Source organism: Dendropsophus ebraccatus, chromosome 1 (assembly GCF_027789765.1).
Source record: "Dendropsophus ebraccatus isolate aDenEbr1 chromosome 1, aDenEbr1.pat, whole genome shotgun sequence".
Lineage (NCBI taxonomy): Eukaryota > Metazoa > Chordata > Amphibia > Anura > Hylidae > Dendropsophus > Dendropsophus ebraccatus.
In genome coordinates, this window is record NC_091454.1 from 19,766,664 (window position 1) to 19,793,811 (window position 27,148).

A 27,148-nucleotide genomic window follows, 5' to 3' on the forward strand; every position below is an offset into this window, starting at 1 on the left:
TCAGTATATACAGTGAGTACACAGGGAGCTGCTGTCAGTATATAAAGTGAGTACACAGGGAGCTGCTGTCAGTATATACAGTGAGTACACAGGGAGCTACTGTCAGTATATAAAGTGAGTACACTGGGAGCTACTGTCAGTATATAAAGTGAGTACACAGGGAGCTGCTGTCAGTATATACAGTGAGTACACAGGGAGCTGCTGTCAGTATATAAATTGAGTACACAGGGAGCTGCTGTCAGTATATACAGTGAGAACACTTATTGAATAAAATGGTGAAAGGATGGCGGAAAAAAATATCTCTGTGTGAACAACGTAAAATAACAGCCAAATGATCGCCACAAATTAATGACACAAACTGCGGCCGTTATCCTATGCATTGTGTGAGCCAAAGGCTGTTGTTTCCCTAGACTTCGTTGAAATCGTTGAAGACTAAAAGCAACGGCCGTTATTTTAAGGAGGAAAAAAAATGTGGGAACAAGGCCTAAAAGTGTTTTTCTCTGACTCTGATATTGATCATGTGCATCCTTACAATATGCCATCAATTTCAACTTCATATATCCCCACAGACCAGCCGAATAAAGTCCCATGGTCCCATAGCCTGTTATACAACTCCATACATTTTGCAGCTGCAGTACCAAGAGTAGCCAATGCAAAATGTATGGCGCTGTGTCTGATAAGCAATGAAGGGAACACTTACCATTTAATCCAGGGATGGGGAACCTTCGGCCCTCCAGCTGTTGCAAAACTACAATTCCCATAATGACTGGACAGCAAAGGCTGTCCAGGTATGATGGGAATTGTAGTTTTGCAACAACTGGAGGGCTGACGGTTCCCCATCCCTGCTTTAATCAGATGACCAGGAATTTGGTCTCCTCAATCTGATATTGACCCATTAATATCAAAGTCCTGCAATAGGTCTTACGGAGGAGGACTCTTTGCACATATATATTTCACAGACATATCCTTTGATGATGCAGATGCTTACGGCCACGCTCTACAACCATAACAATTTACTAGTGAATTCATTTTCGGCCTGTCAGCCATCCTGTCACACTGCCCACAAGACGGAGGACGGATTTCATACCCTACAACAAGAACATCTCCCTGGGACGCTGACAACATAGAAGCCTATTGTCCTGGTATATGAAGCAACGTATAGGAGGCAGTCCAGAGTGTGGGCGTTGATAATACTTATCGGTCACGGACCATCGCTAATACCCTCATGAGACATCCAGCTGGTTCTATAACCCAGAGTAGGGAATTTTCTAATCTATATAATGTAGATACAATACTATGGGCATATAAACACCCCACCATATAGTGCTAAGGACATATTAACCCCACCCTTGCCCCTTGGAGGTTGCATACCTTCAAATTCATGTTTGGCTCTTACAGAACCTTGAAACGTCACTGCCAAGAATCTCCTTAGAGAGAGAAATAGTAACTATTGCTTCGGTATATGATACCCCAGTCATGTTTTAAGGCTATTTAAAGGGAAATTCAGAAACCTAGCCCATATTAACCTGCTTACATAGAAAGATCATCAATGCACTGCTGAGATGAACCCTGTTTTCCGTTTGTAAATCGGTGGTCCGGTTCCTGAGATATTACCCTAAAATATTACATGCATAAGAGCTTCCTTGGTACACTGAAAGCTGTCCCAAAACCCCAGTGCTCTGCTTTCCCAGCCTGCTAATGACGTTGTCTTATCAATATTCATGATGATTATGTTGTGACATCACACCCAGCCTGAATTATCATAAATACTAATGAAACATTTTATATTACAGTGTACTGGGGGCTCTTGGATCACCTCCAGTGTACCAATGAAGCTCATTTGCATATTACATTTTAAGGCAATATCTTGAGAACTGGACTGCTGATTTACAAAAGGAGCATAGCACTCCTCTCAGTGCTGCAACACTAATCTGTCTGTGCTAACAGGTTAGTATGGACAAGTTTTCTGATAGATTCCCTTTAAGGGTTGAATATTGTGATATTTTGTTTTTACTCTAGATTCCTTCATATAAAATTGCAAGGGCTATGCAGGTTTAGTATAGCCCATTAGGACTCTATGGATGCAGTACTTTGACTCGGTACAAATCAAAGGTTATACTGGAACATTATATGGTCACAAAGCCTATTAGAATTACCTTTTGAACATGAGCATAAAAAAATGGCCAAAACATTAAAACGTGAGGGGGGGGGGGGATTTATCAAACATGGAGGGAGATTTATCAAACATGGTGTAAAGTGATACTAGCTCAGTTGCCCCTAGCAACCAATCAGATTCCACCTTTCATTGTCCAAAGAGTCTGTGTGAAATGAAAAGTGGAATCTGATTGGTTGCTAGGGGCAACAGAGCCAGTTTCACTTTACACCATGTTTGATAAATCTCCCCCATGGTGTAAAGTGAAACTGTCTCCGTTGCCCCTAGCAACCAATCAGATTCCACTTCTCATTCCTCACAGACTCTTTGAAAAATGAAAGGTGGAATCTGATTGGTTGCTAGGGACAACTGAGCCAGTTTCACTTTACAGCATGTTTGATAAATCTCCCCCGGTATGTCTGTATATATGTGCACATATGTGTTCATGTATCCCCACATGTCTTCTGTTAATCATTATCTGCCCCTGTATGTGACGTATTGCGTAACTGGCTGAATGAAGGTTCCTGCTTGTTTTATGACAGTGCCAGAGATAAAGGGAAACCATTGCAGATCAGGCCGCTCGTGCTATACTGCTGGCAGAAGTCGGCTATAACCAGAGGTGAGTGCCTCCGGCCTGTAGGCCTGATCATATCCTAACATATCCTAGTGGGTGACATTAGGGAAGAGTCCTGGTACAAAAAAAGTTGAGGATCACATAGTCATATTGTACCAATGCCAAGGACTTCCAAAACACTTAAAGGGGAAATTCAGCAAAAAAAATCTTTTAAATCAATTGGTGATAGAAAGTTCCAGAGATTTGTAATTTACTTCTTTAAAAACTTATCAGCTGTTGTATGTCCTGCAGAAGAAGGTGGTGTATACTTTACAGTCTGGAGAGCAAGAGGGGTTTTCTATGGTGATTTGCTGCTGCTCTGGACAGTTCCTGACATGGACAGAGGTGGCAGCCGAGAGCACTGTGTCAGACTGTAGAGAATACACCACTTCCTGCAGCACATACAGCAGCTGAAAAATCACATACTTACTTATACAATATCCTGATGACTCAATTAGGTAAAAAGAAGATTTTCTAGGAGAAAAAAGTTGATGGCTTACGGCAGGTTCACACTACGGAACCCGAGCTGAGAATTTCTGACGGACTCTGTAGCTCGTACCCGCTCGTGGCCACGCGCTTGTCCGCCCGTGCCATAGACACCATTCTATGCACGGGCAGATTCCGCATTCCGCCCAAAGAATTGACATGTCAATTCTTTGGGCGGGTAGCGGAATCTGGCCGCCTATAGAAGAGTGTCTATGAAGCCAGCGGAAAGGTAGCGCGGCCGTGAGCAGGAATGAGCTACAGAGTCCGTCGGAAATCCTCCGCTCGGGTTCCGTAGTTTAAAACTACCCTAACCCTTAGGATAGAAAATCAATGAGTAATGAGTAATGGGGTGGGGTGGGGGCATACTAAAGAAAATTATGGCACTGTTTCAGACTGAAGACAATCCACAACTTCCTGCAGGACATGCAGCAGCGGATAAGTACTGGAAGACTTTTTTTAATAGACGTAAATTACAAATCTCTGGCACTTTCAGACACCAGTGACGTTGAAAGAGGTTGTTTTTTTTTTTTTTTTTTTTTTTGCTGAACTACCCCTTTAGAGGGTGTGCTCACACAGGGCAGATACGCTGCAGATTTTCAGGATTAGAAAGACACTGCAGATTTTCAGGATTAGAAAAACACCGCTGAAACAGTACCACTCTTTTTCTCAGTTTGTGTGTGGTGTTGCAGCTCAGTTCCGTTTAATAAATGGCGCAGAGTTGTAATACCAGACACAACCTGAGGACAGGAGTGGCGCTATTTTTGGAAGTTTCACTGACCCAGGTGTAGACTGTAGACTGAGATTTCTTGTCTGTAAAGAAGCAGCACAGTGGGCACTGCTAGGGGCTTCTACTGTTCTGCAGGCAGGGATATATATAGCGTCTTCTGCTTGGAGCATATGGGAGAATTTTTGGCAGACAATAGTATGAATGCGCCTAATAATGCATCAATGAGAAAGGAAACTGATACGGCAAGACACAGCAAAACGGAATCCAAGGGGTGTAGACCAGGAAATTGTCATAGCCCAAGTGCTGCAGAGAAGCTTCCAGAAAAGTCATCCGGATTTTTCAGCTACTTAGAAGGTGTTATGTCAATGGGGAAAAAATGTTTAAAAAATTCTGATGTTTAGGGTGAGTGGTCGATTTAAAAAAAAAGGGGCATAGCCTTAAAAACTGCATAAAAAAGGAAAAGGTCGAAAGGTTCAATCTTTTTTCATTGCATAAAAAAAAAAAAACATTAAAAAAAACCAACACATTTTGGGCTGTGACTGTTATCCTACTTTCAGCTGCATTTTGGGAATAGGAAAATCCTACAGAATTAAGACAATGGGGGAGATTTATCAAACATGGTGTAAAGTGAAACTGGCTCAGTTGCCCCTAGTAACCAATCAGATTCCACCTTTGATTCTTCACAGACTCTTTGGAAAATGAAAGGTGGAATCTGATAGGTTGCTAGGGGCAACTGAGCCAATTCTTCTTTACGCTATGTTTGATAAATCTCCACCAATGTATGTATTTTTCGAAATTAGAATATCCCTTTAAATAATATTGAGTTCAGTAAAAAGCTGAGGGCACTCACCAGGATATTGCGATGCTTTTTTATTTCAACATGTAGTAAAACTTTCGGTGACACATGTCACTGTTCAGCAGACGCCAAACCACTTCACATATACAACACAGACATGACGGCCATTTCGCGTGCATGCGCGCTTCATCAGATCTGATCACATCAGATCTTCATCACATCTGATGAAGCAAGCATGCGCGCGAAATGGCCGTCATGTCTGTGTTGTATATGTGAAGTGGTTTGGCGTCTGCTGAACACTGACATTTGTCACCGAAGGTTTTACCACATGTTGAAATAAAGGAGCATCGCAATATCTCGGTGAGTGCCCTCAGCTTTTTACTGAACTTGTTGTTTGCACAATATTCCTATTTGTGAGGTGCACCTCCATTGCGTTTAATTGCAGTCCCAAGTGTGTCTAAGGCCCATTAGCACACAATAATACAATCTTGTGGATAAAAATATAGTGATATTCTAAGACTTTGTGGTTTTACCTTTAAATAATAACACACTAATTGCCTGTAGGCGTCACTAGGGGGAGCTACTGCATACATATCCGTCTGCTATAAAGCAGTATACTGCCCCTAGTGGCAGAGCTCTGTGTCACAAGCCAGACTCCATCTTTAGTTACCTTAGACAGAAAAACAATGTGCCTCTCTGCTCCCTGTTCCGCTAGTTTCCTTTGCTACGTACCTCCTGCTCCCCCGACCTGTCCGTTCCCCCGTCCCGCCCCCGTATGCCTGCCGGGAGGTGTGCCACTCCGCTCCCCGTCGGCCTCCGCCCCCTAGGGAAATGATGCAACGGCGCGGTCATTCCATCATTTCCCGGGATTTGATCAAATCCCTGATTCTATCATTTCACTGCAATATATATATATATATATATATATATATATATATATATATCCAGTAACAGATACACATGGAGAACTAATTATGAGATCCACCAGCTGCGATGTCCTTGTGTGTTGCTCTATAATGGGGGAAAGGTAAACCAATGCAGAATGCATCGTATTGTCCATTAGGATAAGAAAAACTTATCTACCAGTACCAAAGTATTTTTTGGGGAAAAAGGCCGTAATGTAACCTGATCGAGGGTTGGATTCCTTGACAGTGTACTAGCTATGAGAAGGAATGATCTGGAGAGGAACTCCAGCAGCAGCAGCAAATACCCATAGAAAAACCTTTCTTGCTTTCCAGGCTAAAATGAGCACACCATTTCCTGCAGGACGTACAGCAGCAGATAAGTACTGAAAGACTGGAGATTTTTTTAAATAGAAGTAAATTACAAATCTATATAACTTTGTATAACCAGTTGATTTGAAAAAAAAAATAAAAATAAAAAATCACCAGAGTACCCCTTTAAGGCCAGAGCAAGTGACCAGTTAAACAGGCACATTAAGATGAAAAACTGTATAAAGTGGGAGGAGGACCCTGCCCAATCCTGTGGAGAGAAGGAGTTTAGAGTAGTGAGAGTCCAGTGATAGAAAGAAAGATCCCAGGAGAGACCTCAGTTAGCAGTACCAGTGCTTATCAAGGGGTTCCACAGAGTGACAGTGACCTAAAGGGTCCCATCTTCTTTATATTTATATATCGAGATAACCAAAGACTGGAAAGGTTATACATTCTTATATTCAATGAAGCTCTAAGCTTCACTTTAGGACCTCTTGGGCTTCAGGCCGCGCCTAGACATCAGGCTAGCTGAGAGGACTCCACCTTAACTACCTCCATCCTGCAGCTACCCGAAAATAAGGGCCCTATTCCACGGGACGATTATCTTTCGCATATTCGTTAACGATAAACGATCCAAACGACCGCTATTGCCAAAGACCTGAAATCGTTCACCCATTTACATGGAACGATGATCGTTACTTATGATCGTTCTTGCGGTCTTCTTGTCGTCGCTATTGCGTCCGTCATTACTGCGAACAATTTGCGAACGAGAAACGATAAAATAGGTCCAGGTCTTATTAAAAGATTAACGATTTCTCGTTCGGTCATTAATCGTTAACTGCTATTCAAACGAACGGTTATCGTTTAGATTCGAGCGATTTAACGATAATCTGAACGATAATCGTCCCGTGGAATAGGGCCCTAAGTGAGCGGAGTTCAATTCAATAAACAAAAACTGGAAACTGTCAGGAGGTTTCTTAGAAACTGTCCCAACCTCTCTGTCAGTGTGAGGAGCGGGAGGAGGGTAATGTGACCAGTGCTCCCATACACAGCAGCAACATTACTCTGCTGTTCTCCTCACTGACAACCTCTGCAGAGCGGAAAGACTTTGGCTTTTCTGCCAGTGAGAGAGAGAGAGCCAGGCAGGAGGGGATTCAGATCAATGGCAGAGCAGATTTACAGAGGACCAGAGGTTAAAGGGTTCTTTTTTTTTTTTTTTTTTTTTTTTAAATACATTGCTTCTCCTTTTGCTTCCTCAGGGGGCGTCCCCTGAGGAAGCAAAAGGATTGCTTTATGATTGCGAAAAGTACGTTGGGGATTTGACCAGACTTGTGAGATAATAGGTTAATGAGTAAGATGTTAGTTTTTACTCGGGGTCTGTGCAACAATACCGTGATGTATATGTATTGGTGAGCGCAGGGTAAGAAACGTGTCAGATGGGCTTACTGACGGTGCTTTACCAGGTGATAATAACGAGATATAACATATAAGTACAGTGGTACCTTGGTTTAAGAGTAACTTGGATTAAGAGAGTTTTGGTTTAAGAGCTCACAGTTTTTCAAAATTGTGACTTGGTCTAAGAGCATTGCTTTGGTTTAAGAGCTCCCTGTACTGGGTGGGAGGGGGAGTGGGGGAGGGGCATGGTCTGCATAGCGGGGTCTACAGCACTGTACTCTGACCCAGGAAGTCTCCCTCACCTTCCAAATCATAGCAAATCCACCTCAGGCTGGGGCTTGCATCAGGGGACAGGACTGTGGGGGTAATCTCTCCATAGCTGTAACCCCTTTCTCCCCGGACAGAGAGCGCTGCATGTATGTGCCCACATCTGTCCTGCTCATTCCTCCATGCTCCCTGCAGTCTCTTGTGTTTCCCATCCTCTCCATTACTATACAGTAACTTATAATATCACATATTCTGATGTTTCTGAATGTTTGTTTCATCTGTTTTACATGTTATTAAGGATAAAAAATCATTATTTTCGGGGTGTGGAACCAATTGTCTGCATTTCTATGATTTCTTATGGGAAAATTTGCTTTGGTGTAAGAGTGGATTTGGATTACAAGCGCGGTCCTGGAACGAATTATGCTCGTAATCCAAGGCACCGCTGTACTATGACGGTATAATATATAACTTGTCTATTGTTTGAAATGACTCTCGGATGGACTCTCTTATTACTTGCACTGTCATTTGCACTTCAGATATATTATATTTCCTATAGCCCCAATAGGTTTAGTTATCTAACCCAGTGATTTTCAACCAGTGTGCCGCGACACATGGTCGGGTGTGCCGCAGGGAAAGTTCCCCAAACTATGGTGCCCCTGCAGATCGCCCCCTCTGCTGCTGTCCCCTCACCTACTGGCCGCCCGGACGTGCTCCTCCTATCCAATTAGCGGAGACTGGGAGCGCAGTGCGCTGCGGCGGGCCGTGATGCACGCATCCAATCAACGCGTGCGCTACGCTGTGCCGCAGCGCACCACACTCCCGGTCTCTGCTGATTGGAGGAGCACGTCCGGGCCCTACGGGCGGCCAGTAGGTGAGGCGGACAGCAGCGGCGACCATCTCGGAGGAGGTGAGGAGAAAGGGGGGGGGAGAGAAACCTGGGGATGGGGGAGAAAAACAGGAGAAACAGGGGGGGAGAAACAGGGGGGAGAGACAGGGAGAGAAGGATAGGGGAGAGAAGCATGGGGATGGGGGAGAAACAGGGGAGAGAAGCAGGGGGGAGAGAAACATGGGGATGGGGGAGAGAAAGGAAGGGAGGGAAACCTGGGGATGGGGGAGAACAACAGGAGAAAAAAATGGGGGAGAGAAACCTGGAGATGGGGGAGAGAAACCTGGAGATGGGGGAGAGAAACATGGGGATGGGGGAGAGAAGCATGGGGGAGAAACGGGGGGAGAGACAGGGAGAGAAGGATAGGGGAGAGAAGCATGGGGATGGGGGAGAAACAGGGGAGAGAAGCAGGGGGGAGAGAAACATGGGGATGGGGGAGAGAAAGGGGGGAGAGAAGTTTGGTGGAGAGAAGCACAGGAGAGAAGTATGGGGGAGCTAAGTATAGGGGGAGAGAAGTATAGGGGGAGAGAAGTAAAGGGGGAGAGAAGAAAACAGGCCCAGGTTTCATATATAAATACATTTAGAATCCATATTATTAACTATATGTATAATATATACTGTTTTAGTGTCATTTTGTGCCATTTTGGTTGGGGGGGTGCCCCGGGATTTTTTAAGTATAAAAAGTGTGCTGCGGCTCAAAAAAGGTTGAAAATCACTGATCTAACCCTTATCGCACAGTCTGCAATATTTCATGTTTTCAATTGCCTTTATGTTATGTGTTATTACTAAAGATATCTACTTTTTATATCCAATTTTTGTGGCTATGTATATTGTAAGGGATCTCCGCACTTACTGATTGGATGGTAGGGATCCATAAAACATTATCACTAGGTAGTGGCGTTTTACCATCCGCTGGAGGATCTGTATATCTGGAGAAAATGAGGAGCGCAGTATGCTGGACTTGTGAGTGACCCTGTGATTTTAAAAAATTAGATTCACTTTAAAGATGAGAAGTCACCGGAAAGTTCCCTTTAAGCCATAGAGACATGTTACACCCTATCGGATTTATACTGAGAAGCAGAAACGTCCAATCCTATAGAATTGAGGGATTCGCTTTTTACCGTATGGTTCCTGCTTTCAAGCCTAAAAAAAACAAAAAAAAAACATAAAAGGTTCTTTTGTAAATAGGGAAGTGAAGCTCCGCCCCCAGCCATTATATCCATCCCGTCCTGTTCTGCTGTGCATCTGCTGCCAGTCAACCCTCCGCACCCACAGGGCTGTAAACAAACAGCATCACAAACACATCCCTATCCTTATAGCGGAGAGAGGCTTCCTGCCAGAGGTAAGAAAAGGCTTCGAGGGACTTCTCCCTTTAAGGCGTCGTCTATCGATTGCATCAAATTTGGCAACATGACAGAATACAGAGCTTCTTCTCTCCTGCCCGGACTGATGCTGAAATTAGCAGGATGCAAAGTCTATGCAGATGTAGCAGAGCTGAGCTTGTCATTTGGCACCGCTCGCCCTCATCATTACAAATTCAGTTCTGTTACATCCGACACATCTCGTCTATAGTGTGTGTGGTCTTTACATAGGACTGCAGCAGGTATTATATTATATAGATGGGTGTTTTATGCAAAAATGATGGGTTATAGCAGGGTTGGGGAACCTTGGCCCTCCAGCTGTTGTAAAACTACAACTCCCATCATGCCTGGGCAGCCAAAGCTTTAGCTAAAGGGGTTTAGGGGCCAATCCTTAATTTTTAAAATTGGTTGGGGTGCCAGGTTCATTAAGGGGGGAGGGTCATGGTTTACTTGTCACAGCTCCATACCCCTCCTAGTGTGCAAAATCATTCATCATTCATTTTCAAGGGGTTATCCAGCGAAAAACTTTTTATTTAAAATCAACCGGTTTCAGAAAGTTATATAGATTTGTAATTTACTTCTATTTGAAAATCTCCAGTCTTCCAGTACTTATCAGCTGCTGTATGTCATGCAGGAAGTGGTGTATTCTTTCCAGTCTGACACAGTGCTCTCTGCTGTCACCTCTGTCCATGCCAGGAACTGTCCAGAGCTGGAAAGGTTTTCTATGGGGATTTTCTACTCTGGACAGTTCCTGACATGGACAGAGGTGGCAGCAGAGAGCACTGTGTCAGACTGGAAAGAATACTACTAAAATACTGCTAAATTCATGCTAAATAATTATATAGCATGAGTATACATAATGCAACCTATGTAGTTTCAAAAAGTGACTGTATATGACCTGCCCAGTTCTGTTAAATCTATATGTTGTTGGAACCATATAATGTTTTATCTATGGTCTTACATAGGACTGCAGAGGGGGAATCTACTCTACTATGTCAATATAGGCAAAACAATGAGGCTCTAAAGAGTTAAATGACAACATTAGTTCTGGTCCATCTATGTGTCACTGGCACATTATCCTGGTATTGCAGTTGCTGTCATTGTTGTTACATAGGACTTCCGGGTATGATATATTAAACTGGAGACTTTGGCAAGCTCACTGTCTCTAGAAATGGCGCTTTAAAGGGGTACTCTGAAGTCAGATTTATAAATTACTACTATTTTAAAATCTCCAGTCTTCCAGTACTTATCAGCTGCTGTATATCCTGCAGTAAGTTGTTCGTTCTTTCCAGTCTGACATAGTGCTCTCTGCTGCCACCTCTGTCCATGTCTGGAACTGTCCAGAGCAGCAGCAAATCCCCATAGAAAATATCTCCTGCTCCGGACAGTTCCTGACATGAACAGAGGTGGCAGCAGAGAGCACTGTGTCAGACTGATTATACCACTTCCTGCAGGACATACAGCAGCTGATAAGTACTAAAAGATTGGAGATTTTTAAATAGAAGTAATTTACAAAAATGTATAAATTTCTGGTATCAGTTGATTTAAAAATATTTTTTTTCTCCGTAGTACCTCTTTAACTGGATGGTGGTCACACATCTAGGAGGTGGTCCAGATCCAGACTTTCCTTGTTATTCCAGTTCTTTCCAATTTCTATTGCTTCCCACAGTTAGCTTTCTGCTGCCGTCTCCTGGTCACAAATAGAAATTGATCTCCACTTATTTAAAGGGGATGTCCAGCAAAAATCTTTTTCTTTCAAATCAACTGGTTCCAGAAAGTTTTATGGATTTGTAATTTACTTCTGCTTAAAAATCTCCAGTCTTCCCATACTTATCAGCTGCTGTATGTCCTGCACAAAATGTTGTTTTCTTTTCAGTCTGACACAGTGCTCCCTGCTGCCACCTCTGACCATGTCAGGAATTGTGCAGAGCAGAAGAGGTTTTCTATGGGGATTCGCAATGGCTCTGGACAGTTCCTGCCATGGACAGAGGTGGCAGCAGAGAGCACTGTGTCAGACTGGAAAGAAAACAACATTTCCAGGACACCCCTAGAGAGTTGTGCGCACTCAATCCTCAATCCTTGCCTGCCACATTGGAGGCCATAGTTAAAAGGGTTATCCAGTGCTACAAAAACATGGCCACTTTTCCCCCTCTCTTGTCACCAGGTTGGGTGAGGTTTCAAATTCAGTTCCATTGAAGTAAATGGAGCTTAATTGCAAACCGCACCTGACCTGGAGACAAAAGAGGGGAAAGTGGCCATGTTTTTGTAGCACTGGATAAACCCTTTAACACCATATTAGAAGAGTCTGTGTTCCACAAGAAAAAGCTTGATAGGTCACATAGGGCCCTGAAACCGAGACCCACCTCTGGACCCCCTTGTGATGTCATCTGTTGGGTCCATGACTATGCCTTGAAGGAAAGGATAATGACCTTGGCCAGATGCTTGCGCAACTTTGAGTTTGACGGTGCTCCCATCCAACGGAGTGGACAGCTGCCCCATCCTTATAGCAACCTGTCAGTCTCAAGGGAAGCTGGAGAGATTCCAGGAGCTCCACTTCCAGCCAGAGGCCCTCTCCTAGGACCCCACCTATGTCCTCCTCTGTCTAACCTCTCCTCCCCCTGGGGCTCTTCTTCTCTTGTTGAGGTGATTTTCACCTGGTTAACTCTGAGCTCTTAGGGCCCTATTCCACCGAAACGATTATCGTTCAGATTATCGTTAAATCGTTCAAATCTAAACGATAATCGTTATGTTGAAATGCAGTTAACGATTAACGACCGAACGAGAAATTGTCGATCGCTTTATAAGACCTGGACCTATTTTTATCGTTGCTCGTTTGCGAATCGTTCGCATGGAATAAGACGTCGTTCGGTCATTAGCAGTAGATACGAACGCAATAGCGTAGGAATAGAGAAGAAAAAACGGTTGCAAATACGATCATAAGTAACGATTATTGAAATGAGTGAACGTTTTCAGGTCTTTCGCAATAGCGGTCGTTTGAGATCAATAATCCTTAATGATTATGCAAAAGATAATAGGGCCCTATTCCACCGGACGATTATCGTTCGCATAATCGTTAACGATCAACGATCTCAAACGGCCGCTATTGCGAAAGACCTGAAAACGTTCACTCATTGCCATGGAACGATAATCGGTACTAATTATCGTATTTGCGATTGTTTTTTTTTTGCTATTTCTTTGCTATTGCGTTCGTATCTACTGTGAACGACCGAACAATGTCTTATCCAATGCGAACGATTTGCGAACGAGCAAAGATAAAAAAAGGTCCAGGTCTTATAAAGCGATCAACGATTTCTCGTTTGGTCGTTAATCCTTAAATGCTTTTCAACCGAACGATTATCGTTTAGATTCGAACGATTTAATGATAATCTGAACGATAATCGTCCTGTGGAATAGGGCCCTTACCTATGCTATAGTAGCAGGGGTTGCAGGACAAGTTCCTTGCATTCTTGTTTTATCTACGTTAGCTCAGTGTCTGTCCGTCCTGTCTTTGTAGTCCCGATCTTCCCCTCCCTTTCTTCCCACGGTCCCTGTTACCGGATTGCTGGAAATAGGCGGCCCTTAGTTGTCCGTCCTCTTGAGAGAACATCTCTTCTCTTGCTGCACCTGACTACTGGGACCAGGTGAGACCACTTATACTGATTTCTCCACCTTGCCCGATTCAGGTTATGGTCCTTTTACACGGAGCGATAATTCGCCCAATTGATCGTTTAACAATTTCAAAGTAACGATGTGTTTTTTTAGAACGATCAGCGTTTAGACGGAACGATAGATCGTTTGAAAAAATCCTTATTGCGATCGTTTTAATATCGCTTAAGCCCATCTCACACATAGGGTAAATCTGTGAAAGACTTTTTACACAAAGCGATCTGCGAATTTTTTGCGAACGACCAACGACAATTTGAGAACATGTTGAAAGATCAAAATGAACGATTTCTCGCCCGTCGCTTGATTGTTCGCTGTGTTACATGAGCCGATTATCGCTCAAATGCGAATTTAGGCAGCTTAGGGGAGATTTATCAAACATGATGTAAAGTGAAACTGGCTCAGTTGCCCCTAGCAACCAATCAGATTCCACCTTTCATTCCTCACAGACTCTTTGGAAAATGAAAGGTGGAATCTGATTGGTTACTAGGGGCAACTGAGCCAGTTTCACTTTACACCATGGTTGATAAATCTGCCCCCCTTATACGCTCTCACCAGCTCTATGACTTATGGCTAATTGACCACACTGCGGAGCGAACCTATTCCTTCTATTGGCACCCTCTTAAGGATTGATTACTTCTTTCAGAACATCCTTACTTTGCGTCTAATGAGAGAAGCCCTTTAAGGGAAATAAAATTTACAGCATATATCTCTCCTCTGGGCCGAATAGCGTCTGTTAAAATGACAATATTGCCAAAACTCTTCTATTCTGCTGCGAGAGAGGAAATGACTCCAAGCCGCACTCTTCCAATTTGGGCTAAGAAGCGTCACTGCATCCCCAACTTGGTGATGATGAGCAGCAAATCCCAGGGGGGCTTGGCGGTCCCTAACTTCCTCCATTGCTACTGCTCTAACCATCTCCAACAAGTCCCCATGTGGGCCTCTCTTTTTCAACCTACAAAATTTGGGAGGTGATAGAAAAATTGTGGCTAGCCCTGGTCCAACCAAACTCATTCTTGTGGTCAGCTAATCCCCCCTCGCTCCCCTCCTACCCCGTGTTGGGTCCTATTCTTTTTATCCAAACACATATAATCTACCTGGGCAACTAAATTTGGTAAAATTTGGTAAAATTTTGGCAAATTTCCCTTTACTCTGGGAATTCCCTGATGACCTCTTTTCTTCTTACCTCCCCGCTAACTGTGGGAATGACTCCTCTGGTGGTCCAGCAGAAAGCTCCTCCAGATCGCGGATGTGGTGGACCCATTAATCCATGTCTTGCTCCCCTTTGACAGGCTTCACGAAAAATACGACCTTCCTAGGTCAGAGTACCTTTCCTACCTTAGTATACAACACTTTACCCTAACACTTTTTGGATCCACTACAGCATGGGTCTCCAAACTGCGGCCCTCCAGCTGTTGCAAAACTACAACTCCCATGATGCCTGGACAGCTAAAGCTTTGGATTTGGCTGTCCAGGTATGATGGGAAATGTAGTTTTGCAACAGTTGGAGGGCCGCAGTTTGAAGACCCATGCACCACTTCCTTTGAGCAGTTGGCTAGGAGGACGTCCACCAGGTGACTGATTTCAGCTATCTACCTAATTCTGAACTCACCTATAGGTGACTCACCGGTTAGGCATAAATACATGGTTGACTGGGAGTTGACCCTATCTAGGACTTTGTCGCCAGAAATGTGGCAGATAATAAGGAGCAGGGCAGCAACATCTTCCAGTACCAGCTATAAGGAGACCCATTATACTGCTTCCTTAAATACCAAATTACCATTCTTTGACTCTGTTTGGGCTCCATGGGAATATTGTACCCGTTCTGGTCACTCTTAAAGGGTTGGGCCCTAATCCCAAGCTGTGTTTCTTCATCCTCCCCTTCCCTATATGTTTTTCCCTTCTCTTTTGGGTTCAATGTGTTGCTCTGTTGAGCTATACTGATTGCACGGTGATGCCACGTCTCTCACGACTCTGGCACAGATGTTGTACCTGTGTTATGAACTATGTTTTTTTTGCTCTCTTCATATGGCTGTGTCTTACTATGATGGTTTATAAGACATTCCTGATATGGATTACTGTTAGTTTGATTTATATTGTGATGAACTTAATAAAAATCACAATTATTAAAAAAAAAAAAAAACATTTCCTGCAGCACATACAGCAACTGATAAGTATGGGAAGACTTGAGAATGTCAAATAAAACTAAATTACGGATCTATAGAACTTTCTGAAACTGATACTTTAAAGTGGTATTTTCATAACCGCAAGTTATTCCTTATACAGTTACGTTACAAGGGAACAATTCTCCCCTGACTGAATGGACCGGCAGCATTCAGCACTTTATTCATTCTTTACCGGGCTTCCAAACATTGCTGTTAGCTTAGATTAATTAAAAGAATTAGTTATTGCACCCAGGGCAGTATCATCCCCAACGTGTTTCACTGTATAAATTCCCCTGAAGAAACCGTATGTACAGTGAAACATGTCATAGTGTCGCCTGGCATTTGTTTCCCCCCTCCTCATCCTTTCTTTGACTCTTGGGGCAGTTCCACTCCCAGGAGAGTTCTACACTGATTCCCAACACTCAAAAAGGGAATGAAAGCAACTAGGGCAAACATGTATCACTTTAAAAACAGCCATGTATGCTATGTCCCGATCCCCTGAAGAAACCGATTTTACAGTGAAACATGTTGGGGGAACTTTCTTCTGTTGCAATAAATATAGTGATGAATAAGTGGTGAATTTAAAATACCCATGTTAAGGGGGGCAGAGCTTTAGGGGGGCAAGTGGTGCCTGATATTTGCTCTATTCTATGATATAAGGTATAGCAGTCCATATTTCTGGATGAAGTTTAAATCCCTGGTGTGTATATACTTCAATAACACCCGCTTCCGGTAAGACTTTGACTTGATCTGACACTAAATTCTCCATTTGTATCTACTCAGTTATCAATATGTCCGAAGAAAATTCACAGGTCGCCCCCAAGCCGATCAAGCTGATCGCCGCCGCTGGGAACAATATGGGAATTGGATATAAAGGACACTTACCGTGGGATCTACCGTAAGTAGCACTTTACATTTGCACAATGTTCCCTTTCTATAATGTAGAACAAAGGTCACAAAATTGTGGAGAACTACAACTCACAGCATGTATTACCAAGGCATAACTAATTATGTTAGCAGTACCAATGGTCCTTGTAGCAGGACAGGGTTGGAATGCTGAATTTCAAGGAACAAGGGTGGGGAACTGCACCTGTCTTGGGTGTGAATAGTTTTCCCTGACCCTATGTCCCTGTGGCCCCTGTTGGACTTTGTGTAACCATATTGTTCTCTACTTTTTTTTTAACCTAGAAATGAATTCCAGTATCTATTAAACACGATAACTACAGTAAAGGAGCCTGGTAAGTTGCAAAACTGCACTTTAAAGTATATATTCTTTCCAATGAACTGGTGCCAGAAAGTGCCGGAGATTTTTAAATCACTTCTATTATAAAAAAATCTCAAGTACTTATCAGCTGCTGTATGTCCTGCAGGAAGTGGTGTATTCTTTTCAGACTGACAAAGTACTCTCTGCTGCCACCTCTGTCCATGTCAGGAACTGTCCAGAACAGGAGAAAATCCCCATAGAAAACATCTCCTGCTCTCTAGACTGGAAAGAATACACCACTTCCTGCAGGACATAAAGCAGCTGATAAGTACTAGAAGACTCGAGATTTTTTAATAGAAGTAAATTACAAATCTCTGCCACTTTCTGGCCCTAGTTGATTTAAAAGAATTTTTTTGTAAACTACCCCTTTAAAGGTAACCTGTCCACTCTCCTGACATGTCTATTTCAGTAAATACTTAAATTCTTTATAAAACCGAGAATCTTTTCTTAGAGCTTTACATTATGCTTTTCCTCTATTATTTCTCCTATAAATAACGTATAAATTATACCTTCACATTACTCTTGTCAATAGGGTGTGTCCCTACATAATCTGATCAGTGGTGATGTTAACAGACGGTTATGGACACACCCCTTTGACAAGGGAAATGTTAACACCCAGTTGTCAGTGTATTTATATAAAAAGAGAAACATATTGTTTTTTAATGACGGATACAAATGTTATATATACATGTCCTGGGAGCTGATAGATCTTCTTTTAGATGTCTATATATTTTAGATTATTCTTGTCTATTGAAATTAGAAGGGTCTTTCATCCAAAAGCTGCCATTTATGCTGTGGGTTACATAGAAGAGAGGAGAGCCCATAGCAAAGATGGAAATATCGCCCTCATTAAGGAGCCATATGTAGCCACAAGTGACAAAAGGGCTGGTGTTTATTTCTCTACTCCTTGGGGGAGATTTAACAAACATGGTGTAAAGTGAAACTGGCTCAGTTGCCCCTAGCAACCAATCAGATTCCACCATTTTCCAAAGAGTCTGTGAGGAATGAAAGGTGGAATCTGATTGGTTGCTAGGGGCAACTGAGTCAGTTTCACTTTACACCATGTTTGATAAATCTCCCCCTTGTCTTTTCCCCTGAATAAGTGAAACCCGTCTGACTCGTCTGCATGGGGTCATTCCTGTCAGTCCTGTACCTGTTAGCTATGGTAGAGCATGTCCCATCCACAACTCATTTTCCTTTTATATAGGAAAGAAAAATCTTCTTGTTTGGGGCCGGAAATCATTTGAGGGATTCGATGAAAAGCTATTACCTCTGCCAAACACCATTATCGCGCTTCTTACCAGGCAGATCAGGTATGTACGGTCTGTAGAGCTACTTCTCACAGCGTCAGCTTTATATGAAGAATAAAATTTAAAGGGGTATACCACTATCTCCCTCACCTAGACCCCATGAGTATTTTGACTAATCTCCAATCTTTATAGCTGCCACCCTGGTGAGTTACAAGTTTTTCTAAAAGCTGATCTATATCCAAGATCGTGCCGACTGGAAAACTATATTTCCCAACATGCATTGCCAACTGCCAACTATGTGCCTCATCTTGCCCATCGCTGGCTCAATCTGCTTCTGCTTTACACTGTAAACAAAATATCTATCTCTCAATCTCCTATCTATCTATCTATCTATCTATCTATCTATCTATCTATCTATCATCTATCTATTATCTATCTATCATCTGTCTATCTCCTATCTATCTATCTATCTATCTATCTATCTATCTATCTATCTCCTATCTATCTATCTATTTATCTATCTATCTATCTCTATCTATCCAGCTACATAGATAGATTAAAAAGAGAAAGAGAGATGAAATAACAGTGTTTTCTTTCCCCTATACTCCTCAGGAGGCTGTCACTGTTCTGTTCTTTCCCTGCCCCTTGGCCCGATACTCACTGTGTGATGTCAGTGGTGGGCGGGGTTGCAGATGGGGTGTTACAGCTTGCCTGGCAACAGAAGAGACATAGATCATGTGACCTCTGTCTCAGAAGGGAGGGGGAGGACAGAGAAGTGTAGACAGAGTGGACCAGGAAGTAAGGATTGTCTGAAGCTTCAGTATCTGGTGCAGACAAACTCCCCAATTCATGTAATAGAAACCTATTTTACATCAGCTTAGATTATGGGTGGGGATTGAACATGGTTAATTCTTTCTTAAGTGGAGTACCCCTTTAATAGAATTTCCCACTTGATATCAATAAAAATAAATTCATCTATATGTTTTATACTGAGCGATTGCATTGGTATAATGTACTTATATCCGACAGTCGGAGGCCTAGAATGTGGCTTGTGTCCTTCTACTCCAGAACACTTTACATCGTGTCATCCTCATGTTCTCTGTAATTCTGTAATTGATATTCTTTTATGTGAATGGCTTACTCTTACGGCAGCCATATTTTCTTACCTGATTTTGTCCCGTCCTGTGTCTAGTGACTTGCCCAAACACACCCATTACATTTGCCGCGATGAAGAAGAAGTTGTCAAACTAGTTTCAAGTCCGCTTCTCTATGATGAGATTGAAACTCTATGGGTACTAGGAGGAGTGGAGTGTTATAAGGTAAGTTCAGTAAAAAATGGTTGATAGGGGGAGCTGTTGTCGAGACAAGAAAGATGAGTACTAATACTGTATTGAAATAATAATATCAAGTAATACCCCAAATAAAAGCTGAAAATCCATTTCTTACCCCAAAAGTTAAAGAGGTTGTCTGGAAAAATCTTAAAATCTCCCTACCTAACTAATGATCATACTTACCCCCCTCCCCTTGCTCCCTTCACCATTCCCACTGTTCAATCTTCTGGTCCTGGCTGTGTTCCTCTTCTGCCAATCACATAGCTGAGTGGGGAACAGGACAGAAACACAGACAGGACAGGGAGTTCGGACAGCAGGAGCATGGGGGTGGTAAGTATGACACACTCGTTGGTTTATGCCACAGGGGGGCAGTAGGGAGAGTTTAAGGTATCCCCGGACAACCTGTTTAAACATGCCACTTCTCCACCGATCTGTAAATCCCTAGGGATCTTCTTACAGAGTCTGCTCCATACATTCTTAACACCACCATGACAAACACGTGTCACATGGTGCTAAATGTCTTCCTTTAAAGGGGTACTCCAGCGTGGGGGCACTTTTGCACTGGGACCGGGACGAGGTGGCCGAGGGAAAAGACGTCCACTCACCTCCCCGTTTCCAGCGGCGGGATCCCGCCTCCTTCGCTGAGTGGCTGAGCGGACCTGAGACGTCACGTCTTGGGCCTGCGTCAGACACCAGAAAGTGTCCGGGAAACGGGCGCCAGAGCGCCGCGATGCGGGACCCCCACGCTGGAGTACCCCTTTAAGTGTTTCTTTACTTCCTTCTTTTGCCTACATTTTTGTTGATTATAGGTAATAACATATTTATGCCTGGGGGGTGGGTTAAGAATAACAAACAACCTGAACTCACCTCTCCCCATCCTCATCACTACTTCCTGTAGTGATAATTTGTACCAATCACTGACTGAGGCCGGACATTGATGCGGCCAGTGATTGGCTGAGAAGGGAAGTTCTTGTTTAGACAGCATGTCATCAAATAGAATGAAGTAGCAATGAGGACCAGAAGTGTTGCAGCTTCAGGGATCTGGGGGGAGGTGAGTATACTTTTTTCTTTTTTTTTAGACCACCCTCAGCGAAATATAATTTTTAAAAAATTCACAGACAACCTGTTTAAAATATAATTTTTATTACAAAGTCATAGATGGCTACTGTACCATCATAAGAGTCTCTATTGTTGCTTCTTTCTGCAGAATATGATGAAGCATCCCTGGTGTAACCACATCTACTTCACACACATTATGGCAGACTTTGAATGTGATATTTTCTTCCCGGAGTTTGACAAGAACGTCTTCAAATTGAGAGAAGAGTAAGTGAAGATGTTTTATACTGTGCATGATCTACAGCCAAGGTCTGTGTAAAGGCATTAAAACAAAAGGTGCAACAGCAACCCACAGGTGCAAGGACTTACCGTATATACTCCTCCCAGCGTACACACGGTAAACACCTGCTCTGTAGATATTAAAAATTAAAATATGATTTTTTTTTTTTTATGGAAAAGTGAGGATCTAAGCAAACTATTTGATCAGAGTGTACCATGTGGCCACGTTAAGGCGTCCTCAGAGACACGGTCCCTACTCTAGCATTTTCACACTAGCAATGGCCTCTCCTGGGCTGAATAAGCCTACAACTGGGCAGATAGGAGCCAAATGATCTCTTTTATAGCAGCCTTGGGACATGGGTGGAGTGAGGGCCAACAGGAGGTAGCCACACCCCCCACATTCAACAGAAAAAAAGGGAAATTATGGCAGCACATCTATGACTCTGTTCACACTGCAAGTTGCACGCTGCTTGTGGCTTAAGTACAGACAAAAAACAAAAGGTGCAACAGCAACCCACAGGTGCAAGGGCTTACCGTATATACTCCTATCTGCCCAGTATATACGGTAAGCCCTTGCACCTGTGGGTTGCTGTTGCACTTTTTGTTTTTTGTCTGTGCTTAAGCCACAAGCAGTGTGCAACCTGCAGTGTGAACAGAGTCAAAGATGTGCTGCCAAAATTTCCCTTTTTTTCTGTGTAAAGGCATTGGCTCTCCATATAACCTATAAAGGCGTACTTCCATGGTGCAGTGCCGAGAATATATACTGGTAAAAAGTTGATGGAATGTGGGATATAATGAATATATATAAAGATAATATATATAAAGATAAAGATGTAAAGAGTATGTAAAAGGGCGAAGGACCTGGTCACATGACTGGAAGGTCCTCAACCTTACAGTGTGGAGAGCAGCCAGACAGCAAGGAAGAGGGAAAAGACTGAGCTGTAAGTGCTCAGTCAGTGTCTGAGTGTGTCAGTGTCTGTGTCAGTCAGTTCCAGTAATGTGTGTTTGTGTATGTTAGTGGTGTCTCAAGTGATTGTGCATAGTGGATGGATGAGGGGCCCCCTGAAGGCCCATTCCACGGAATTATAATAGGCCGTTACGGCTGATTATTGTCCAGTGGAATAGAAGGCAATGATCAGCCGACATCATTCATGTTGGCTGATCGTTGCAGTCGTTTGTTTTTCAACATGATGAAAAACCAGCGACTGATTTAGCAGCGATCTGCTGCCGTCACACCGTGAAATAGGAGCGGTGGCAGCAGATCGCCGCTATCCTCTATGGGCTGCCCGGACGATTTAGCGATCCTCGGGGCAGTCCCACCCGCACTCTCCTGCTTGCTGCCGCTGAGCGGAGCAGCGGCGGCAGCGAGCAGGGAACGAGGAGCAAACGTGCGCCGACAGCTCCTTTCTGTCGGCCTGTGGAATAGGGCCTTGAGGCTCTGTCGCCCGAGGGCCTGCAAAAACCTGGAGCCGGCCCTGCCCTGTTGGGTGCCTCTAGCCTGGATACAAGATTAGTGCGGGTTGAGACTACGGAATTCGCGCGGATAAAATACGCTGGATTCCGTTGCCTGTACGCGTTCACAGCCGCGCGCCTTTCCGCCAGTGTAAAGGCAACATTGCTCCTTTCCATAGAGAAAAATGGGATTTCCGACGGCCCTTGCACACAGAGTAAATTTCCGTCCGGAATTCCGCGCGGAATCGGTGTTCCGCCAAAAGATTTGACATGTCCATTCTTTGGGCGGATTCCGCTAGAAGAATCCTTTAGAAGTCAATGGGGCTTTAATTCTGCTTGAATTCTGCTTGCATTTTGCTCGATTTCCGCTCGGATTCCGTTTAAATTCCGCTCAAATTCAGCTCCTATTCTGCCAGAGCAGAAAAGGCGAGGAATTTCAAGCAGAAATCTTCAAGCTACAATTCCTCGAGAATTGCTCAGTGTGCATATACCCTCAGATACAGGTACTGGTATACATGGTCTCCTGTGGCACATTTGCTCACAGACATTGCTGCTTGGTCTGTAGATCCTGCACACTCATAGGTCCTATAAATCAGGGGTGGGGAACCTTTTCCATGTCGAGGGCCGGTCGGGCATTAATAAAATCATTCGAGGGCCGCATACCATGCGCGGCAATTAGTAGCGTGGGTTTGCAGCACCCGGGGCAAAGTATTGTTCCCCTAGTGCCCCTGCTATTGTAGTTAACCCCCAGTGATGCCCCTTGTAGTCTAGTTAACCCCCAAGTCATGTCCCTGGTAGCCTAAATAACCCCCTATCAGTCATGTCCCTGGTAGCCTAAATAACCCCCTATCAGTCATGTCCCTGGTAGCCTAGTTAACCCCCATCAGTCATGTCCCTGGTAGCCTAGTTAACCCCCATCAGGCATGTCCCTGGTAGCCTAGTTAACCCCCATCAGTCATGTCCCTGGTAGCCTAGTTAACCCCTATCAGTCATGTCCCTGGTAGCCTAGTTAACCCCCATCAGGCATGTCCCTGGTGGCCTAGTTAACCCCCATCAGTCATGTCCCTGGTAGCCTAAATAACCCCCATCAGTCATGTCCCTGGTGGACTAGTTAACCCCCATCAGTCATGTCCCTGGTGGACTAGTTAACCCCCATCAGTCATGTACCTGGTGGACTAGTTAACCCCCATCAGTCATGTCCCTGGTGGACTAGTTAACCGCCATCAGTCATGTCCCTGGTGGACTAGTTATCCCCCATCAGTCATGTCCCTGGTGGACTAGTTAACCCCCATCAGTCATGTCCCTGGTGGACTAGTTAACCCCCATCAGTCATGTCCCTGGTGGACTAGTTAACCCCCATCTGTCATGTCCCTGGTAGCCTATTTAACCCCCAAATAAAAAAAATAAACATCCCACTCACCTTACCTCCGTTCCCACGCTGTCCAGGTCCTCTTCTCTCCCACGTCCTCTTATGTCCCAGGTCCTCTGTGCCGGTCTTCTCCTGCAGGCAGCGCGCGATGAAATGACTTCATCGCGCACGGCCCGCAGGAGACTGAAGACGCGCTGCTCTGCTGGGGAAGAAGCCGGCATAGACACAGGAGGATGCTGTGTGCGCCGGCTCCTTCCTCCTCCAGAGCAGCGCGCACTACAGGGGAGCTGCGGGCCGCGGGCCGCATCGGGAGGTCTCAGGGGCCGGAGGTTCCCCACCCCTGCTATAAATGATCGATTAGTGGTGATAAATCCTGCACCACGTACTGTACACATGGCTACCATGGGGCCTATGAAGAATGCTGCTCTAGCTTAGTCTGCAAAGTACTAACCTAGTATTGGCTGGTTGTTTTAAACTTTATCCTCAGTAAACTGGTGCCAGATTTTTGATGGGAGAACAAAAGGTAAAGTTTCTCCTGTCCATTTGTTAATGTCTTTTTGTATTTTTATTTCAGCTATCCCGGCATTCCTTCTGGAATTCAGGAAGAAAAAGGCGTAAAATACATATTTCGAGTCTATGAAAAAGATCAACCTCAAAACAGTAAATGATAGTATAGCGAAATAGCTGCGTAAAGGTCATCATACATCCCAGAACTCTCCAGTAACAATACCTAGTGGCCATCAAGCTCATTTTAGAATTTTTTTCTTAAAAATAAAACAATGAATTTTTTTTTTTTTATATGAAGTCAATGTAACATGAAGTTCCCTATGGGAACCAAACATAACCCATACTTTATAGTAGCAAGTTGGGAAGGGCTTCTGCTGCAACCCAGGTGCCTTACAGACAGAATAGATCAAGTATTTATTCAACAGCCCTGAGTGAGCTTGATGTTTAAAGCACAAAAATTTGTAAAGGAGTTTTCCAGACTTAGAAAAACATGGCTGCTTTCTTCCAGTAACAGCTTGGATGTAGGTTTTGCAGCTCACTTCCATTGAAGTGAATGAAGCTGAATTGTAAGGCCACATACAACCTGAGGACAGGGGTGGCGCTGTTTTTGGAGGATAAGAGCTATGTTTCTAATCCTGGATGACCCCTTTACATCTGTATGGAAGAATTTGTTTTTTTTTTTATGGTGAAGGGTCCAATAAAAAATAAAATTATCCATCGAAAAAACAGACTTGTCTAAGAAAATCTTTTGTACTACAGAGCTAGACTCTCTAGCTAGGAGCTAGAATAATGTATAAATCTGTGATACAGCTTATAAATGGTTTGTTCACCCATAAAAAATTCTTATAAATCTGGTGCCAGAAAATGCCAGAGCTTTGTAATTTACTTCTAGTAAAAAAATGTCCAGTACTTATCAGCTGCTGTATGTTCTGCAGGAAGTGGTGTATTCTTTCCAGTCTGACACAGTGCTCTCTGCTGCCACCTCTGTCCATGTCAGGAACTGTCCAGAGCAGCAGCAAATTCACATAGAAAACCTCTCCTGTTCTCCAGACTGGAAAAAATAGCACTTACTGCAGGACATAAAGCAGCTGATGAGTACTGGAAGACTTGAGATATTTTAATAGAAGTAACCCTGGAACCAGTTGATTTGAAAGAAATTATTTTATGGTGAACTACCCCTTTAAGGCTTAGAAATAAAATGGGTTATCCTAAGATTAAAATTAATCTCCTATCCAAATGTCCATGGCCATCTTGATTTTCATTATGGTGATCTGTGGAGATCTCAGTGGTATTGAACACTATTCAGGTGGTGGTGATATATGATCTGGTTCAGAGGAAACATTGCTGATTCCTACATGTACGACAGGTATAGCTTAACCCCAACAGATGATCTCAATATCATACATGTTGGCTCCCAAGCATATCTTAGTGTATGTATGTATATATATATATATATATATATATATATATATATATATATATATTTATTTATTTATTTTTTGGAGGAATCATATGATATATTAAAGGGGTTATCCGGCAAAAATATTTTTCTTTCAAATCAACTGGTGTCAGAAAGTTATATAGATTTGTAATTTACTTCTATTAAAAAATTTCAAGTCTTCCCATACTTATCAGCTGCTGTATGTCCTGCAGGAAATGTTTTATTTTCAGTCTGACACAGTGCTCTCTGCTGCCACCTCTGGTCGAGACAGGAACTCTGTCTCAGTTTTCTATGAATCCCCATAGAAAACCTCTCCTGCTCAGGACAGTTCCTGTCTTGGCCAGAGAAGTCAGCAGAGAGCACTGTGTAAGACTGAAAATAAAACACCACTCCCTGCAGGACATACAGCAGCTAATAAGTATGGGAAGACTTGAGATTTTTTTAATAGAAGTAAATTATAAATCTATATAACTTTCTCACACCAGTTGATTTGAAAGAAAAATATTTTGCTGGACAACCCCTTTAAGATAAGACATAAAAATTTGGTCTCTGGTGGTCCTACCAATGAGACCCCTAAAGATCCAAGAACAAAGGGACACCTTTCTCTGCATGCTGTACACCTGCAACACAGCCCCATTGAGCAAGGAGCATCCCTGTGCAAGAAAAATCTGGGAAGGAGGTGGAGCGCTTTATTAGGACTGCAGTCCCTTCTTTCTATGGACTATTGGCTTTTGAGCCAAACCCCACAGATTAGGAATTTAAGGGGTTATCCATAATGAGAAAAATACACAGCTACTTTCTTGCAAAAATAGCGCCACCCCTGTCCTCAGTTTGTGTGTGGTATTGCAATTCAGCTCCATTTACTTTAATGCAATAGAGCGTCAATACCACGCCCAAACTGAGGGTAGGAGTGGCGTTGTTTCTAGGGGGAAAAATAAGCAGCCATGTTATTCCCAGCCTGCATAACTTCTTTAATATCACCTATCATGTCTTGAACTAGAAATGACTTTGTGTAGAAGAATACTCTCTTACACACGATTGAAAATAAATAGTGAAGAAGAAGACCGCCTTTTGCTAGACAAGTCCAGTGAGTGTCAGGTTTGGTAGTACAAGTCCCAGGCTTGAACAACTGGGAGAAGCAAACCCCTCAAGATTACCCGAATAGGCTGAGCAAGATCCAGTGGAGTACTTCAGCTTATGCTATTTGCTCCACTGCGGATGAAGCTTGACTTTGGATAGCCCTGATTGTATAATAATCCCTGGTGTAGGTAAGGTTGAAACCAGATGACAGTTACCCCACCTTTGTGTTTAGCACTGCATAGTAGTTATTAATAGTCTCTCATCAAGGAAATCTGTAAGCTGTGGCTCCTTACAAGGACACTGGCCCTGGGCCAGGCCCGATTATAGCTCTTTCTCTGTGTCTATCTCCATACACCAGACAAAAGACCCTCCCACCAGAAACTAACTGTCCCAAATG

At 43.4% G+C, this 27,148-nt stretch overlaps 1 protein-coding gene across 4 annotated transcripts; it reads left to right on the top strand.

Annotated features, from left to right (window-relative positions):
* The first annotated feature begins 1,038 nt into the window (after positions 1 to 1,038).
* LOC138772520 (dihydrofolate reductase-like) lies at positions 1,039 to 24,947 on the top strand. Of its 4 annotated transcripts, XM_069952971.1 has the most exons (9): positions 1,039 to 1,256; positions 1,794 to 1,947; positions 2,695 to 2,771; positions 16,506 to 16,620; positions 16,911 to 16,960; positions 18,194 to 18,299; positions 19,429 to 19,555; positions 20,775 to 20,890; positions 24,298 to 24,945. In XM_069952971.1, exons 4-9 carry the CDS (start codon positions 16,514 to 16,516, stop codon positions 24,389 to 24,391), a joined length of 600 nt encoding a protein of 199 aa, XP_069809072.1. In that variant the 5' UTR covers positions 1,039 to 1,256; positions 1,794 to 1,947; positions 2,695 to 2,771; positions 16,506 to 16,513; the 3' UTR covers positions 24,392 to 24,945. The 4 variants fall into 4 exon arrangements, with proteins under 4 accessions (XP_069809072.1, XP_069809082.1, XP_069809092.1 ...); XM_069952981.1 differs by lacking the exon at positions 1,794 to 1,947; XM_069952991.1 differs by lacking the exons at positions 1,039 to 1,256; positions 1,794 to 1,947 and adding an exon at positions 2,510 to 2,565.
* Positions 24,948 to 27,148: the final 2,201 nt, after the last annotated feature.

Coding starts and splice junctions, on each gene's coding strand:
- LOC138772520 (XM_069952971.1), top strand. CDS start 16,514: ATGTCCGAAGAAAATTCACAGGTCGCCCCCAAGCCGATCAAGCTGATC. Junction 18,300..19,428: donor CTTCTTACCAGGCAGATCAG/GTATGTACGGTC, acceptor TCCTGTGTCTAG/TGACTTGCCCAAACACACCC. Junction 20,891..24,297: donor GTCTTCAAATTGAGAGAAGA/GTAAGTGAAGAT, acceptor TTTTTATTTCAG/CTATCCCGGCATTCCTTCTG.